General features: G+C 41.8%; 1 protein-coding gene across 1 annotated transcript; it reads left to right on the top strand.

The window, feature by feature from the left end:
- ppp1caa (protein phosphatase 1, catalytic subunit, alpha isozyme a) lies at window positions 1–12,834 on the top strand. The gene is made up of 8 exons (XM_086132520.1): window positions 1–179; window positions 422–522; window positions 3,419–3,550; window positions 4,621–4,851; window positions 4,940–5,044; window positions 5,434–5,657; window positions 8,377–8,511; window positions 8,646–12,834. The coding sequence occupies exons 2-8, from the start codon at window positions 468–470 to the stop codon at window positions 8,760–8,762; spliced, it is 999 nt and encodes a 332-aa protein (XP_085988646.1). The 5' UTR covers window positions 1–179; window positions 422–467; the 3' UTR covers window positions 8,763–12,834.
- The last annotated feature ends 1,004 nt before the right edge of the window (window positions 12,835–13,838 follow it).

Here is a 13,838-nt window from a genome sequence, read left to right as displayed (position 1 = left end):
TAGGACAACCGACCGGAGACACTCCGAGTACGAACGGCGGCGAGCTTAACCCGGCCTGCTTTTAAAGTTCCCGGAGGACGAGGCACAAGGGAACCGAAGCCGCGGCCAAGCTCAGGAAATTTCTTCGCGTCATCGTATTTTTTAAACTAACACGCCGGCAGAGCTGTTATTCTGATAAGGTACGAAAATGCAAGCTAACTTGTCACTGTCGCTTGTTTGGCTATGTGACCCGCTTGGCTAAAGTGCTAACAAGTTAGCATGAGCGCAGAGTGAATAGAATGAGGCTGTGAGTAATGTGCTTAGCTAATTTTAACGATATGTAATGTTATGCTTCGAGGTTTCGATTCGTGGATGATTGTGAAACTTCTATCTGATACAGTTTTTTTTGTTGGTTTATTTTGTTCTGTAAATGAAATTGAAGGTGTGCCAAACGGGCGTCGTAAAGCTCGTGAGAGAATCATCAGAAAATGGCGGAGCCGGACAAATTAAACATCGACTCGATCATTCAGCGTCTTTTGGAAGGTGAGAGGAGCAATAACGACAGCAATGTGTGTGTTTTATGCCAATAACGTGTGTGTTTATGCTGTGAGCGTGGGGACGTGCGCGAATCCGAGCCCATTGAATGACAGAAAACAAACACCACCACTGCACACTAATAAGCATTAACACGAGATCAATGCTGCAATTATATCCATTAGAGAAAGTTGCTTTAAATAGAGACATAGTAGACAGATGTAAAGTATTTTTTTAATTATTCACAGTCGACCACTTGATTGTGTAACGAAGAGACAAGGAAAACCCTGTGGACACTTAAGACAAGCGTAAATCTTATCAAGTGTTGAGTTCTCACACACACACACACACACACACACACACACACACACACACACACACGCTTGTGTGCTCTGGTGGTAGCAATTTAACCAAAGCTTTAGATAGCTTTTAGCAAATGTTAACGGTCTTGACTTTAGTTATGAATTTTGGTTTTGTCTCTATTTTATACAGTATACAGTGATGCCCTGACTTAATAGTTCAGTGACCAGGTTTGTAACTTAAAACACTCGCTTACCAAATCGCCTTTACCTACTGACATGAATAGAAATTGTCATAAGAAATCGTACATCTTGGGTACCGATTAATGTCAACCTGAATTATAATAACGAATCCCAAAAGCACTAACAAAAAAGTGTTTTCATTAAGAAAATGACGTTCTTTAATAATTTGTTAAAACCGTTCTGTTATAGCATAGTTGAATCGAAATTAAAGAAACAGTTTTTGGTTTCTTCTGGTGTCTTTCAGCCACCAGGAGGCTGTATAATACTGGACATAACCTTCCTTTAATGGTGTAATACGAAGAAAGCCATGATTTAAAATAAGCTGTCAGACATTTGTAACCAGTGCGTGGTAAGGAAAAAAATGCTATAGAATTTGGATTCAAAAAATGTTTTCATGGTGACAAATTGGCAAAAAAAATGGACAGTTGTGTGGTCACCGGTGCTCCGTAGGTTAAATGAGTGAATGTTGGCTTTGTAGAGTTGATCTGAAGGCGCTGACTTGGATTATTCACACACGAAAAAAAAAAAAAACAGCAAGCACAGCAGTCATACTAACTGCTGTTGACTTTGACTGCAGACCAGCTTGTGTGTGTGTGTGTAAACAAGGCAGATAGTGGCAGTATTTATATACTCTTATGCAACCCTGCTGACCTTCCGTGTGTCTTTTCTTTCTTTTTTTTTATTGCAGACTATAACAAGCAATTGCTTGTTGGTATTGTGTGGTGGCAAAGTATAACCGTAGTCACACACAGACACTTATGTTTCAAAATGATAGATCAATGATTGATTGTGCTGTATAGTATGTCCACTTTCTCATGAGTGAGTGTCAACAACAAGCCAATTAAACGTGTTGGGATAACCAGTAACTCAAGTCAATTGGATTTGTGGTATGCTCAAGTAACTCAAGACTTGCTGTGTGTGTCCATGATGCGTTGGACTATGTTTTTGTTGTTTTCGTGTGCGAATGTGTGGTTTTTTTTTTTGAGGGGGTCGTAAAAGATTTGTATTTGTTTTTTTTTGAGGATGTGTGATTTAAAACAATTTTTTTTTGCCTGTGTGACTGATAGGGAGCACCATGGTTGCTAGTGTGTGTGATTTTCATGTATGTGTTTGCTTTTTGTTAATCTGGTTGTTTGCTTCACTGTCATATGTACATGACTTTGTGTGATGCCGATTGTACATATGTCTGACATTTTGTGTGTGCAAGAGAGATTTTTTTATGTGCAACCTGTGGTTGTGCGTATTTTTTGTGTGTATGTGATTAAAATTTATTTTGTGGCATTCTGATTGTCAATGTGTCTGACCGTCATTGTACTGAACATGCCATAGTGTGGTTTTTATATATATTTTTTCCTTTGTATCTGCGCCAGAGGGTGGTATCCCAACCCCACACGGTCTTTGTCACATCACTTGTCCTATTAGCGGCACGGTTAACTCCAAAGTTAGCTGTGTTGCGGCCCTGTGTTACAGCTAATCTGACTTTAATCCTGCTTTAGGAGGCACTAGGAACAGCGCTGCTCATATTTAGGCTCGCGTTCACCATTTCAGGCCTCCATTTTAAGTAGCTGCTCTACTCCGACCTCCATTGGCTCAGTTGTAGCATATCAGCGTGTCTGCAGACCTTTCTTAGAATGTCATATAATATTTGGCTACCAGCAACATCCATGATTATCAAGGGAATCTTGTGATTTTTAGTCGTCACTACTCAGAATACAGGAAGTAGAGTGAAAGAGAGTTCATCATAAAACAACACAGCGGGTGTGCAGGACAAGTGCGGTATGGCTGTGGGAGGAGTGCAAAGTCACACGGTGCATCATGACAGCCCTTTGCTGTGTGTCTGTGCCTGATTGAAGCTGCAAATTTCAGCAGATAACTGAAGATGGGGTCCCTCAAAGAAGGTACAAATATGTGGGAGTTCACTGCACCATGTGATGTTACTGAATGTGCCACATTGACATATTTTAAGCTCCCTGGCCTCTGAAATACATCACATTTGGACTAAATGTAATCAGCATCGCATTTAGAATTTCTAATCTTTGGACCATATTTTTGAAATTATATTTAATGGACCGCACACCTGAAATGTGCCATATTGGCGCATGTTTACTATAGCCCAATTATGCATCACATTTAATGGTCTGTGCATATCTTATGGACCATTTTTAGATCTTATTTAATTTTCTATTCTCGATGCGTGTGAATGTGTTACCTTGCTTTTTAGGATGACACACCTGTCAAACTGAGTTCATCTTATGAGTGTGAGGAGTTATTTTGTTCTGGCAGCGTTTTGTGTGTGGGAGGTGTTCTGGCCTTGTGCGCATTCATGTGTCCCTCTTCATCTCGGTCTACATTTCGCCTTGCAGTCAAGGGCTCTCGACCCGGCAAGAACGTGCAGCTGACTGAGAGCGAGATCCGCGGGCTGTGCCTCAAATCTCGTGAGATCTTCCTGAGCCAGCCCATCCTTTTGGAGCTGGAGGCCCCCCTCAAAATCTGCGGTGAGCTCAAGACACAATCACGCACGCACACGCAGACACACAGTTCTTTCCGAGTTCAAATTGAGGTAGAGCTGTTTGCATTCGGAGCATTTGCACAGATGCGAATGCCTGGCTCAAGCTGTTCTGTCAAATTTTACCGGATGCATTTCAACCGTTTCTTTTATCTGAAAACGCCTGTCGCCATCTTACCTTGAAAAATGCTCGTTCATTTTTACAAGAGGTATTGGCTGTAGCTCTGTTTTAGATGCTTTTGTTTTGTGAAAATCCACCAAAAATGTCCGATACCTTTTCAAGAGTACGGTAACTATTTCCCATGCCGTAAGTGCAGTTAAAAATAAACCAATTAGTGCAACAGTGCTCAGACAATAGCTTTTAATGATATAAAAACTATCAGACTCAAGAAACTCTCCAAAAGTTGACATCTGTGAAGCGCTACTTGTGCAGCAGTGGATGGCAACCAGTGGAATCTCATCACCAGTCGGTCTGGTAGAATGCAGTTGTCAATGAGCGCAACCTTTTGCTTCACAACATGAAATTGTTTACTTGCGTTGGAGTCATTCTACTCGTGCGCAAAAATGTGGATAGCAATAGTGGAGAAAAAAAACCTTAACTAATAAAACGGCTGTTAAACTTTTCTGCCTAACTACTGTATGACAGGAATGTCACACGGCAGTGGAAAAAAAACAGCGCTAGTGATACATCATTGTTCGACGACTGAGCTCAGTTGTCGTATGAGTAAGCACAAAGAGTGTAGTAGTACAGGGACAATTCAGTGCACTATTGGGTCAGGAAATAAAATGCTCAGTTTGGACTCTGAACAGGAAATAGTTGCACTGGTGTGTCCTAGTTGGTCTACCGGTGTGCAGAAATGTCGTACACTTGTGGAAGGCAGTAGGAGACAATATTTACCAGAAATACATTTATTAGTGTACCCACTTTCTACGAATTATCTGTTCTACTATAAACATGACTAGTTCATGGACAATTCAGGGCACTATTAGCATATGGGATACATTTTGCAATAGCTTTGCCTGAGAAGCACTTGCGCTACTCTCTGGCGCTCTCTGCAGGTGATGTCCACGGCCAGTACTACGACCTCTTGCGACTGTTTGAGTACGGCGGCTTCCCTCCGGAGAGCAACTACCTGTTCCTGGGCGACTACGTGGACCGAGGCAAGCAGTCCCTGGAGACAATCTGCCTACTGTTGGCCTACAAGATCAAGTACCCGGAGAACTTCTTCCTGCTGCGCGGCAACCACGAGTGCGCCTCCATCAACCGAATTTACGGCTTCTATGACGAGTGTGAGCAGAATGGGCCACAAATTGATAGTCGCTCGTTCTTCTGTGGTTTATTTATTTATTTTCCTGGGGGGTGTTTTGTGCGTTTCAGGCAAGCGAAGGTATAACATTAAACTGTGGAAGACCTTCACAGACTGCTTCAACTGTTTACCGGTGGCTGCTATTGTAGACGAGAAGATCTTCTGCTGTCATGGAGGTAGCGACACGTTCCACTGGCACTCAAGCGGCGTCCACACATACCGACAATCTTGCCAAGTTAGACTTTGCCTTCAAAGTCAGCAAAGGCCCGATTATCACCAGCAAAATTTCTTGCAACATGTAAAATACACAAAAAAAATACGAGGGGTTGGGGGTCTGCAAATACGCCAAGTGTGAGTACGCACGTAATCATTCATCACCAACTTTATGACATTTATGCACACTGGAAAAGGGGATTAGGCTCTCTAATATGTAAAAACGTGATTAAGATGCTAAAAAATTGTATGTTTGTACCCCGGCTAGGATAACATACTCTAATGAAGTGACCTCAGCATGTCTACTGACTGACATGTCCACCCCCCCCCCCCCCCCCCCCCCCAACCCCAGGCTTGTCGCCAGACCTCCAGTCCATGGAGCAGATCCGCCGAGTCATGCGGCCCACCGACGTGCCCGACCAGGGTCTGCTGTGCGACCTGCTGTGGGCTGACCCCGACAAAGACGTGCTCGGCTGGGGTGAGAACGACCGCGGCGTCTCCTTCACGTTCGGCGCTGATGTGGTGGCCAAGTTTCTACACAAGCACGACATGGACCTCATATGTCGGGCACATCAGGTGAGCTGGGGGGTGGGCGACTATTCGTTACGCGTGTTTAAGCTCTCCTCATTTAACTGTCGAGACACCACCAAAGTACCTAATTTCGAGATCTGTGCACCTCTCAGCATACTGTTGACTCACCGACCCTTAGATTGAGTGCATCAGAGGTGCACAGACTATTCGTTATGAATGTAATAGTCTGTGCACTTGGAATGTGCTGTGTTTTGACAATATTAATGGCCTGCATCGTTTTTAATGGCCTATACATTTCACACGTTTTACACCTTTTTTAACTCATTCAGTACCAGCCAATTCTAGACCAAGTATGAAAAGACGTTTAAAAACGTCTTTGGGAGTGAATGAGTTAATGATCAGTGTCCCGTTATTGGTGGTGAGCTGCACCGCTGATGCACACTATTTCCATATAGTATGTACCCTGTTTCATGGCTGTTACACAATCTTCTACCACATAGTGACTGCTCTGTGCACCTCTAAACAAACTAGATTTTATGATCTGCACACTTCTAAATTTGCAATTCAATGGTTGATTAACTTCTGAGGTATCTTCCGGTCTCTGCCTCTAAATTTGCCTTAATTGCTCTGTTGGCTAATCGTTATACAAACCAAAATGTACCTTATTTCATGGTCGATGCTCATAAGTTTTATGAGCTGTGCACCTTTTATGTACCACATTTCATATTCTGTACACCTCGAGATGAGCCATTTTGACCCTATTTTATGTTGTGTGCTTCTCCAATGTTCCTTCATAAACGCTACGCGCAAGTCTAATGTATCAAAATGGTCTGTGCACCAATTAATTGGTGCACAGACCATTTTGATACACACCGGAGACAAGACAGCACTTACTTTGCGCCATACATTCACGTAACACAGCTGATCCCATCTTGAACGGTGCCTTATGTGACAACCACAAGTATGATCATTGAAAACATTCACATTACATATTCAAAGACTTCTTGAGTACGCCGACGGCGCAGCCATATTGAATGTAGCAAAGTGAAGAAATTGTGAATATGCTTCCTCCTTCGAGATTCATCATCAAGCAAATTACGTAATATACTAGCTCTGTTTTACAATATTATTTGCCAAATTCATATCTAATATTAAAGCCACATACAATATGGCGGATCGGCTGACATATTTGAAGCGGATTACGTGGGACAGGAGAAGTGAACTAATCTCTTTTCGTCAATGGACGCTACAGCTTCGTGTTTGCTTTCAAAACTTAGCTTGTAGCAGACGTGTGCACATTTTCAGCATGCCGTCTCTGATCCACTGGTGAAAGGACACTTTGATCCTCTCCTCTTTCATCTATAACTGCTTCAGACAACAAAGTGTATGCAGAAAATTGGTGAAGATTGCACGACTGTCTGTGTCCTATCTGTTGTTATTTTGACTTCAAAATGGCGCCGCGTGAGTGGCTGCCTTTCCAGCAGCTCCTATATTTTGTTGTTCTACTTCTTCCTTTCATAACTTTGCTGCTGTGAATTGGGAATTTCTCCATTGCGAGACTAATAAAGGTTTTCTTATCTTATATCGCTTAGACCCGGTTCAACAATTGTCTGCTACAGAATTGAAAATGGAAATGAATATTTCTATTCATTTTAGATTTCCAAAGAGTTTATGGCCCCCGTGGAATCTTGTATGAAACAATTCAAATGCCTCTTTAGTTGCCGAAATAAATTTAATATGTCCTTTCTCACTTGCCTTATGCAACATGACAGTCTAAACCCGTATAAATTCTTAGGGATTTTAGGGTGTTTTCCTCCTCACTGAGGCGCTCACTACAAAGCTCGGCACTTCATGAGAGAAACGCGTCGTCCAACAAATACAAATCACATGACATGTCTCACAACATTACACAATGACAAACTTTGGAAAAAAATATGCAGGACTCTCCGATGCAAACATTGACGGATTGATCGCACGTACGCCTGCCTACCGTACTGCAGATAAGACTGGACATCAATCAAACAAAAATGACATCACTGTTTCTTTATATCTTTAATGTCTTTCTCAGTCACAACTCAACATTAGTATTTAACACCAGAAAAATAGTTACTTTGATAAAATAAAATGATAAATAAAAACTTTACTTTTAGATATCCGGGCCATCAGCATGGTGGGCGGGTACCCAGAGACATACAACAGAGCCAGCTTTCATAACCGGCTGGATTGATCATTGGTGAAATGGATGTCCGTAGGCACTCTATGTTCCCTGACTTTATACTAGGTGGCAGTGTTGCTATAAAAAGTGTTGAGATGAAATAGCATGTTAAGAAAATAGCGTGTTTGGCTACACTCTGGTTTTGTTGTTTTGCCTCCCGACACCACATGCTTAACCCGATTAAGGGGACGGACGGAAACCTAATTATGTCCTTTAAAAAAAAAAACCTTCATCCTAAAAATGGGCATCGGATGGACCGTTCCGTCCCAGGGACGGAATGCCCATCTTTGACAACTACTATTGTGCAACTACATCCTTCGTTAAACAGATAATTCAATTATATGCCGGAAATGATGAATGAATATAATGAGTCTGTAATTGGTTCAGTTTTTTTTTTCTGGAAAAAAAAAGACTGAAAAAATGACTCGTCATTATTTTAGGAAGGTGATGTGTATCATATTTAATACCGGGTGCACTTCTAACACACCCTATTTCAACCTTTTTTTTAATGGTTTGTGATTACCAATGCCCCTTTTTTCCTTTGTGCAGGTGGTGGAAGACGGGTATGAGTTCTTTGCCAAGAGGCAGTTGGTCACACTGTTCTCTGCTCCCAATTACTGCGGAGAGTTTGACAACGCCGGCGCCATGATGAGCGTAGATGAGACGCTCATGTGCTCCTTCCAGGTGTGTGCGTGTGTGTGTGTGAGAGAGAGAGAGAGAGAGTGAGATATTTCACAGAATGTGTGACATTTTGACAACTCGCACACAAAGAAAACTGTCCAAAGCATTTTTGCCACCTTTCTGTCCGTGTGTCTCAGATCCTGAAACCGGCAGATAAGAAGTTGTATCCGTATGGCGGCGGTGCTGGGATGGGATCGGGAAGGCCCGTGACCCCGCCACGAAATTCCGCCAAGGCTGCTAAGGCTAAGAAATAACACCCACTACTGACTCATTCCCCCCGCTCCACCCCAAGTTCGCCTGATGCCCTTTGATGATCTTTTTTCTTCCTTCCTACCTCCCAAATGTCTTTTTCTCCCTCATACGTTTCACTCATTTATTCCCCTCCTGGTCTGTGTGCACGTCGTCACACAGGAAGTTTATCTTCTCATTCTCCTTTCGGCCTCTTGGCAAAATAAGCTGTGTCCACCTTTGAGGTGTACTCACTTGCATTTTCTATGTCGTCTTCTCAGGATGGTGGCTTGCGTGTTAGGTTGGGGTGGGATTGCGGGGGCTTATTTAGCGCATGCTGGCTGGGTGGGTGCATAGGCGCTAGCCAGTCAAAAAAGAAGCGATTTAAAATGTGAAATACTTTTTAATTTTGTAGATATTTGAAAGCGACATGTCCTTTTTTTAAGATGAATAAAGAATCCGCATGGAATGAGGCATTCCCCACATCAGCCCCTCAAAGATGACGCCAATGACCTTGTGAAAAGCTTGTGAAAGACGCACTTAACTAGTTGTTAAATGAGGTGCGCTGGAGGGTGGGATTATCTTGAACGGTCTCCGCAATTCCGAACACCGGTCCAGATCACTCGACTGCAGTCTGTAAAAGATGCAAGAAAGCAGGCTAAAATCAGCCGCGATAATGTTCAACTGCCACATGGCTCAATGGCGCTCAGGCCACGTTCACACTTGCTGGTTTGGATATGGACCAGCATTAGAATGACAGCAAAAAGTGCGGAAAAGATCAACATCCATGTTCGGATGCATTTTAAAATTGCATTTTAGTATCGTTTCCTGACATTTAAACTTGTTTAAAAATAGCTAGAATCTAAAAATAATGTATGCAAGGGAACAAGGAGCTTTAACAAAAAATGAAATGTTCATAAACGCGGTCCAATCAGGTTTAGAAAGATGGGTTAGTATGAATGCGGCGGCAATTTTTTGGGGAAAAAACTATCTAACGTGGACATCAAGTGAATTGGAGCAGAGTACTGAACTACCGGTACATGTGTGAGAATAGTCTGCATGCGGGGGAACTCTGGCACAGTTCAGTTTCCATTGTGCAAAACACAGTCCAATGATGGCGCAAGTCTGCAATTGTACAGGGATGGCAATTTTCCGCGGATACGTGGAAATCCGCTGTTTTATTTCTTAAATTGATCATTTTTGTGAATCGTCTAAATCCGTTTAGAAAATTTTAGCGGGGGTCAGGTACCTTATCGTCGAGTTTTCACGAACTCTCCCGATCAGTCTTTCCGTCTTCCGATTGTAAACAGCCCTGCGCTTGGACGTGTATGATGTCTTACTTGTTGTGATTGGTCGCCCCGTCGAGGCCACGCCCCTTTCCGCTTTTTTCATCACTCGCCATTGCCATCCCTGATTGTATTATTATGACAAAAATTTTTTTAACTGTGCGGCTTTTGTTAGGATGATTAAATGCCTCGTATGAACAGTAAACCAGCCAGACTAGCGTGCCAAAGTACAGGTATGAACATGGTGTCTGTTGGCTTGCAAGTACAATCTGGCAAGGTTCGGTTCACTTGACGTTGAATGCGAATCATCGTTAAAACGACGAATCAGCAATATTAGACAGCACAAAAATGCCAAGCGTGAACACTAACCAAACGGGACCTGTGTACGAGTCGACAGGTCTGAATATTAGGGCTGCCACAATGGCACCAGCCAGCAGCTGCTCTTGAATATTTCAAGCTATGTACAAAAATTAATCACAATTAGGATGATGATACATTCAAGTTAGAATAAATTGAAGGTGATACGGTGTACATAACATTTGTATCTGTAAATGTTGAATGCATTTTTAAAATGGAACCAAAAACGATACACTATGCAAAGTTGCAGGAATACTCACATAGGAGCCTGTGTGCGCTAATGCTAGCTTCCAGAGACGATTGTCCCGATGTCAGAAATGAAATTGGACATCAGCCACAAAGTGCTTCCTTTTTTAGATGCTCGTTTATCACCGCCGCGATGCCACCAAAAGGCAGGTTTGCATGGTGTTTTAAGTATCAGAATCAGAATCATCTTTATTGGCTAAGTTTGTAGAACAAACAAGGAATTTGTCTCCGGTATAACACGCTGCATTAGTATCATCGTAAACAAGGACATGACAAATAGGTATGGAAGGACATTTCGTAATGTAAGTGAACCGTAGTGCGGTGGTACCACCCAGTGACAACTGTGAGACAATGTGCAAAGTATCAAGCAGAGCTAAAGTGATCAGTGGTAGAATACAATACTATGACAATTTGTACAGTTGGTGCAGAAAATCATTGAACCATTTTAGAGTGACCAGTAGCAGTATTTGTTGTACAAGAAGAGTGACTACGTCAGTGACTGTTTAGGGAGTTAATGGCTAGAGGGAAGAAGCTGTTTAAGTGTCTGCTGGATTTGGTGCGCATGGATGTATTTTGGGTGAAACGCGCCCGAACTTTCGGGCATGACGCTGGCCGCATTACCCACAAGGCTTCTGTTTCCATCACAGATGACCCGGGTTGCCACTACTGCGCATGTGCGTCATAGCCGAGACAAGGCGGGTTCGACAGAAAAATTTAATTGTCGACGATTTTGACTGTCGAGCTGGTCATGACTAGTCGATTAATCTTGGCAGCCCTAATGAACGCGCTCAAAAGTGAACTCTGGCACAGTTTGGTTCTGTTGAGCTGTAGTGTCAACGGTGTTTGTCACACCAAAACGTCGTCTAATTAGGTCGCAACCTGGAGAGAAGCTTTTGGCATCCATGCTCATGGTGAGCATAAAAGGCTTAAGTCAACCAGAGAGCCGGCACAGTGTGAACACGGACTGACGTTCAGACGACAAATTACAAATGTTAAACGGCACGAGTGGCTGAATAAACAAAAATGCCAAGTGTAAAACAAGAAAGACCTCTCCTAAGTGAACTCTGGCACGGTTTGGTTTATTTGAGTGTGATGGGAACACAGACCACCCTTAAAACAAGAAATTGTAAATGTTTCACAGCACGTTACACAAAATGTCTGGTTGAGACTCGCTGGTTTTTTTTTTTCTTACATCAAAATGCTTTTGGTCCAGGCCAGAATACTGAACCACAAGTGTGAACGTAGCCTGAAATGGGAAATACTACCGGGTTGAGCGGTTACCATGACAACTAACCAGAGGAGACGTGAAAGATACTGCGGCCGGTATTTGTTTGCCTGTGCTTGTTTTTTTTGGGGGGGGGGGGTTGAGGGGATAATAAGAGCCATAGACATAATTAACATTCATTATGCGTAACATACTAAGCGTGCATGGAGTCGATAGTAATAAGAATAATAATGATGGTGATTATAAGGCAAACAGGGTGTCAATCCACATGGAAACATATCTCTCTGCAGTCTTTCAGGGTTTTTTCGACTTTTTTCGGCCGCCGTCTCCTCTTCTCCGTTCTGTTTCCACGTTTGTCTGCATCCTCCATTTTAGTCTGGTGATGACGACACGTCAGCGCCCATCCACTGAGATAAACTCAGGAAGCGATCAGGAAAAACAAAAACAAATCATAAGTACGCAGATACGTGACACCAAAACCTTGAATCATTTTAGGGAAAAAAAAGATTTTTCAAAAAAGTGTCGCCGGGTAGGATAGAGAAGGAAAGGCATGCAATTTCAGTCCATGAAGTAGTAAATTAAGTAATTAAGGATTTATCGAGAAAAAAAAGGTCCAAGCTGGCCACATGAGGCCACTCCCTTATAAACTCAGAATAGCTGTACAGACTTGTTTTTTTTTTTTTTTTTTACACCATTGTCATTAATCACTTTTCTTTTGTTCATACTGTTTTTGCTGAAAAATATAGCTCTATGATGTATGATTTTGTTTGTTTTTAAAGGAAAGGATCAGGGATGTTTTGCACCATATCCTTTCACTGGATGTGTTTGCACAGCAGCAGATCAGATCATTCCCATGTTTAAAAAAAAATGAGAGAGAAACATGTGAAACTAATAACAAGGATATTCTATTTGTTGTTCACCAGTTCAACCCATTGCCATTTGTCTCTGTTAAAAGCATAGAAATTAAAAAATACAGAGAACTTGTATACTGGTTTTTGGTGGCTTTTTGTGGGTTTTGTTGGTGTTTTCATGACTGCAATGCCATTTTTTAAAAAAACTATGGGAGGGGACCCACTTTTAAACTAATCAGTTTTTTTTAACCAGTTTTACATACAAAGTGTCTTTTGGGGAAATGGATGAGTTAAAATCAAAACAATGCCGCAAAAAAATATTTTTTATGTTAATTTTTAAAATGGTTCACAACATATCTGGGTTTGTAACTAATGTATTTTTTTCTTAAGTTAAAAATCCAATTACCCCATTCTGCGTGTACCACAATCGGGTGGGTTTTCATGCAATTTTGTACTTGGAAAGGTTTTAAGCATTATTTTAAAATTATTTTTATTTGAATATAAAAACGGAATTCAAAAGATTATAATTGAATTTTGATCGTACTTTTTTGTTTTTAATATTAAAATTAATTTTAAACTGAACTTAAAAATAAAAATGCCCACCGTTTGCTATACCACAAAAATCAAATCAAAGCCCCACAACTGATGCTGTGTTGTAATTCTAGTTGGTTTTTTTCCTCTTAAATTTACATGTAATTCAATTTTAATTTAGTTCATTTAAAAATAGAATTAAAGCCCCTACCCCTGTAATGACAGTGATCACAATGGTCTTTTCACGTAAAACTTTATTTTGAATAAAAATCTCTGCTTTGATTTCATTTTTTAATGATTTAAATTATAAATGCCACAGTGGGGCCTGTTCCTGCTTGTGCCCAATGTGCTGGGCAATTTAATGTATTAAACCGCTGGCTAATGCAAGGCTTGCTCCTTCAACAGGTGGCCAATTCTTGAACGTTCCTATTGAAGCAGCGAATGTTTGCAAATTTGTTAGCACTGCACCGCTAAGGCGGAAACGAGGAGGAGTGGGCGACAGTGGTCAAAATGCTTGAGTGTTGCAAAAGGAGGCCCTGTCCTATACGCTTTTTTCCCTCCTCGCCGGGTAGCGGCATCAGTAAAACATCACGAAAAGAGCGACCA

Source organism: Hippocampus guttulatus, chromosome 16 (assembly GCF_054856545.1).
Source record: "Hippocampus guttulatus isolate MCC_2025c chromosome 16, RoL_Hgut_1.0, whole genome shotgun sequence".
In the NCBI taxonomy this organism is placed as follows: Eukaryota; Metazoa; Chordata; class Actinopteri; order Syngnathiformes; family Syngnathidae; genus Hippocampus; species Hippocampus guttulatus.
The sequence above is the reverse complement of the archived record's forward strand: the minus strand, read 5'-3'. Positions and strand labels throughout refer to the sequence as shown.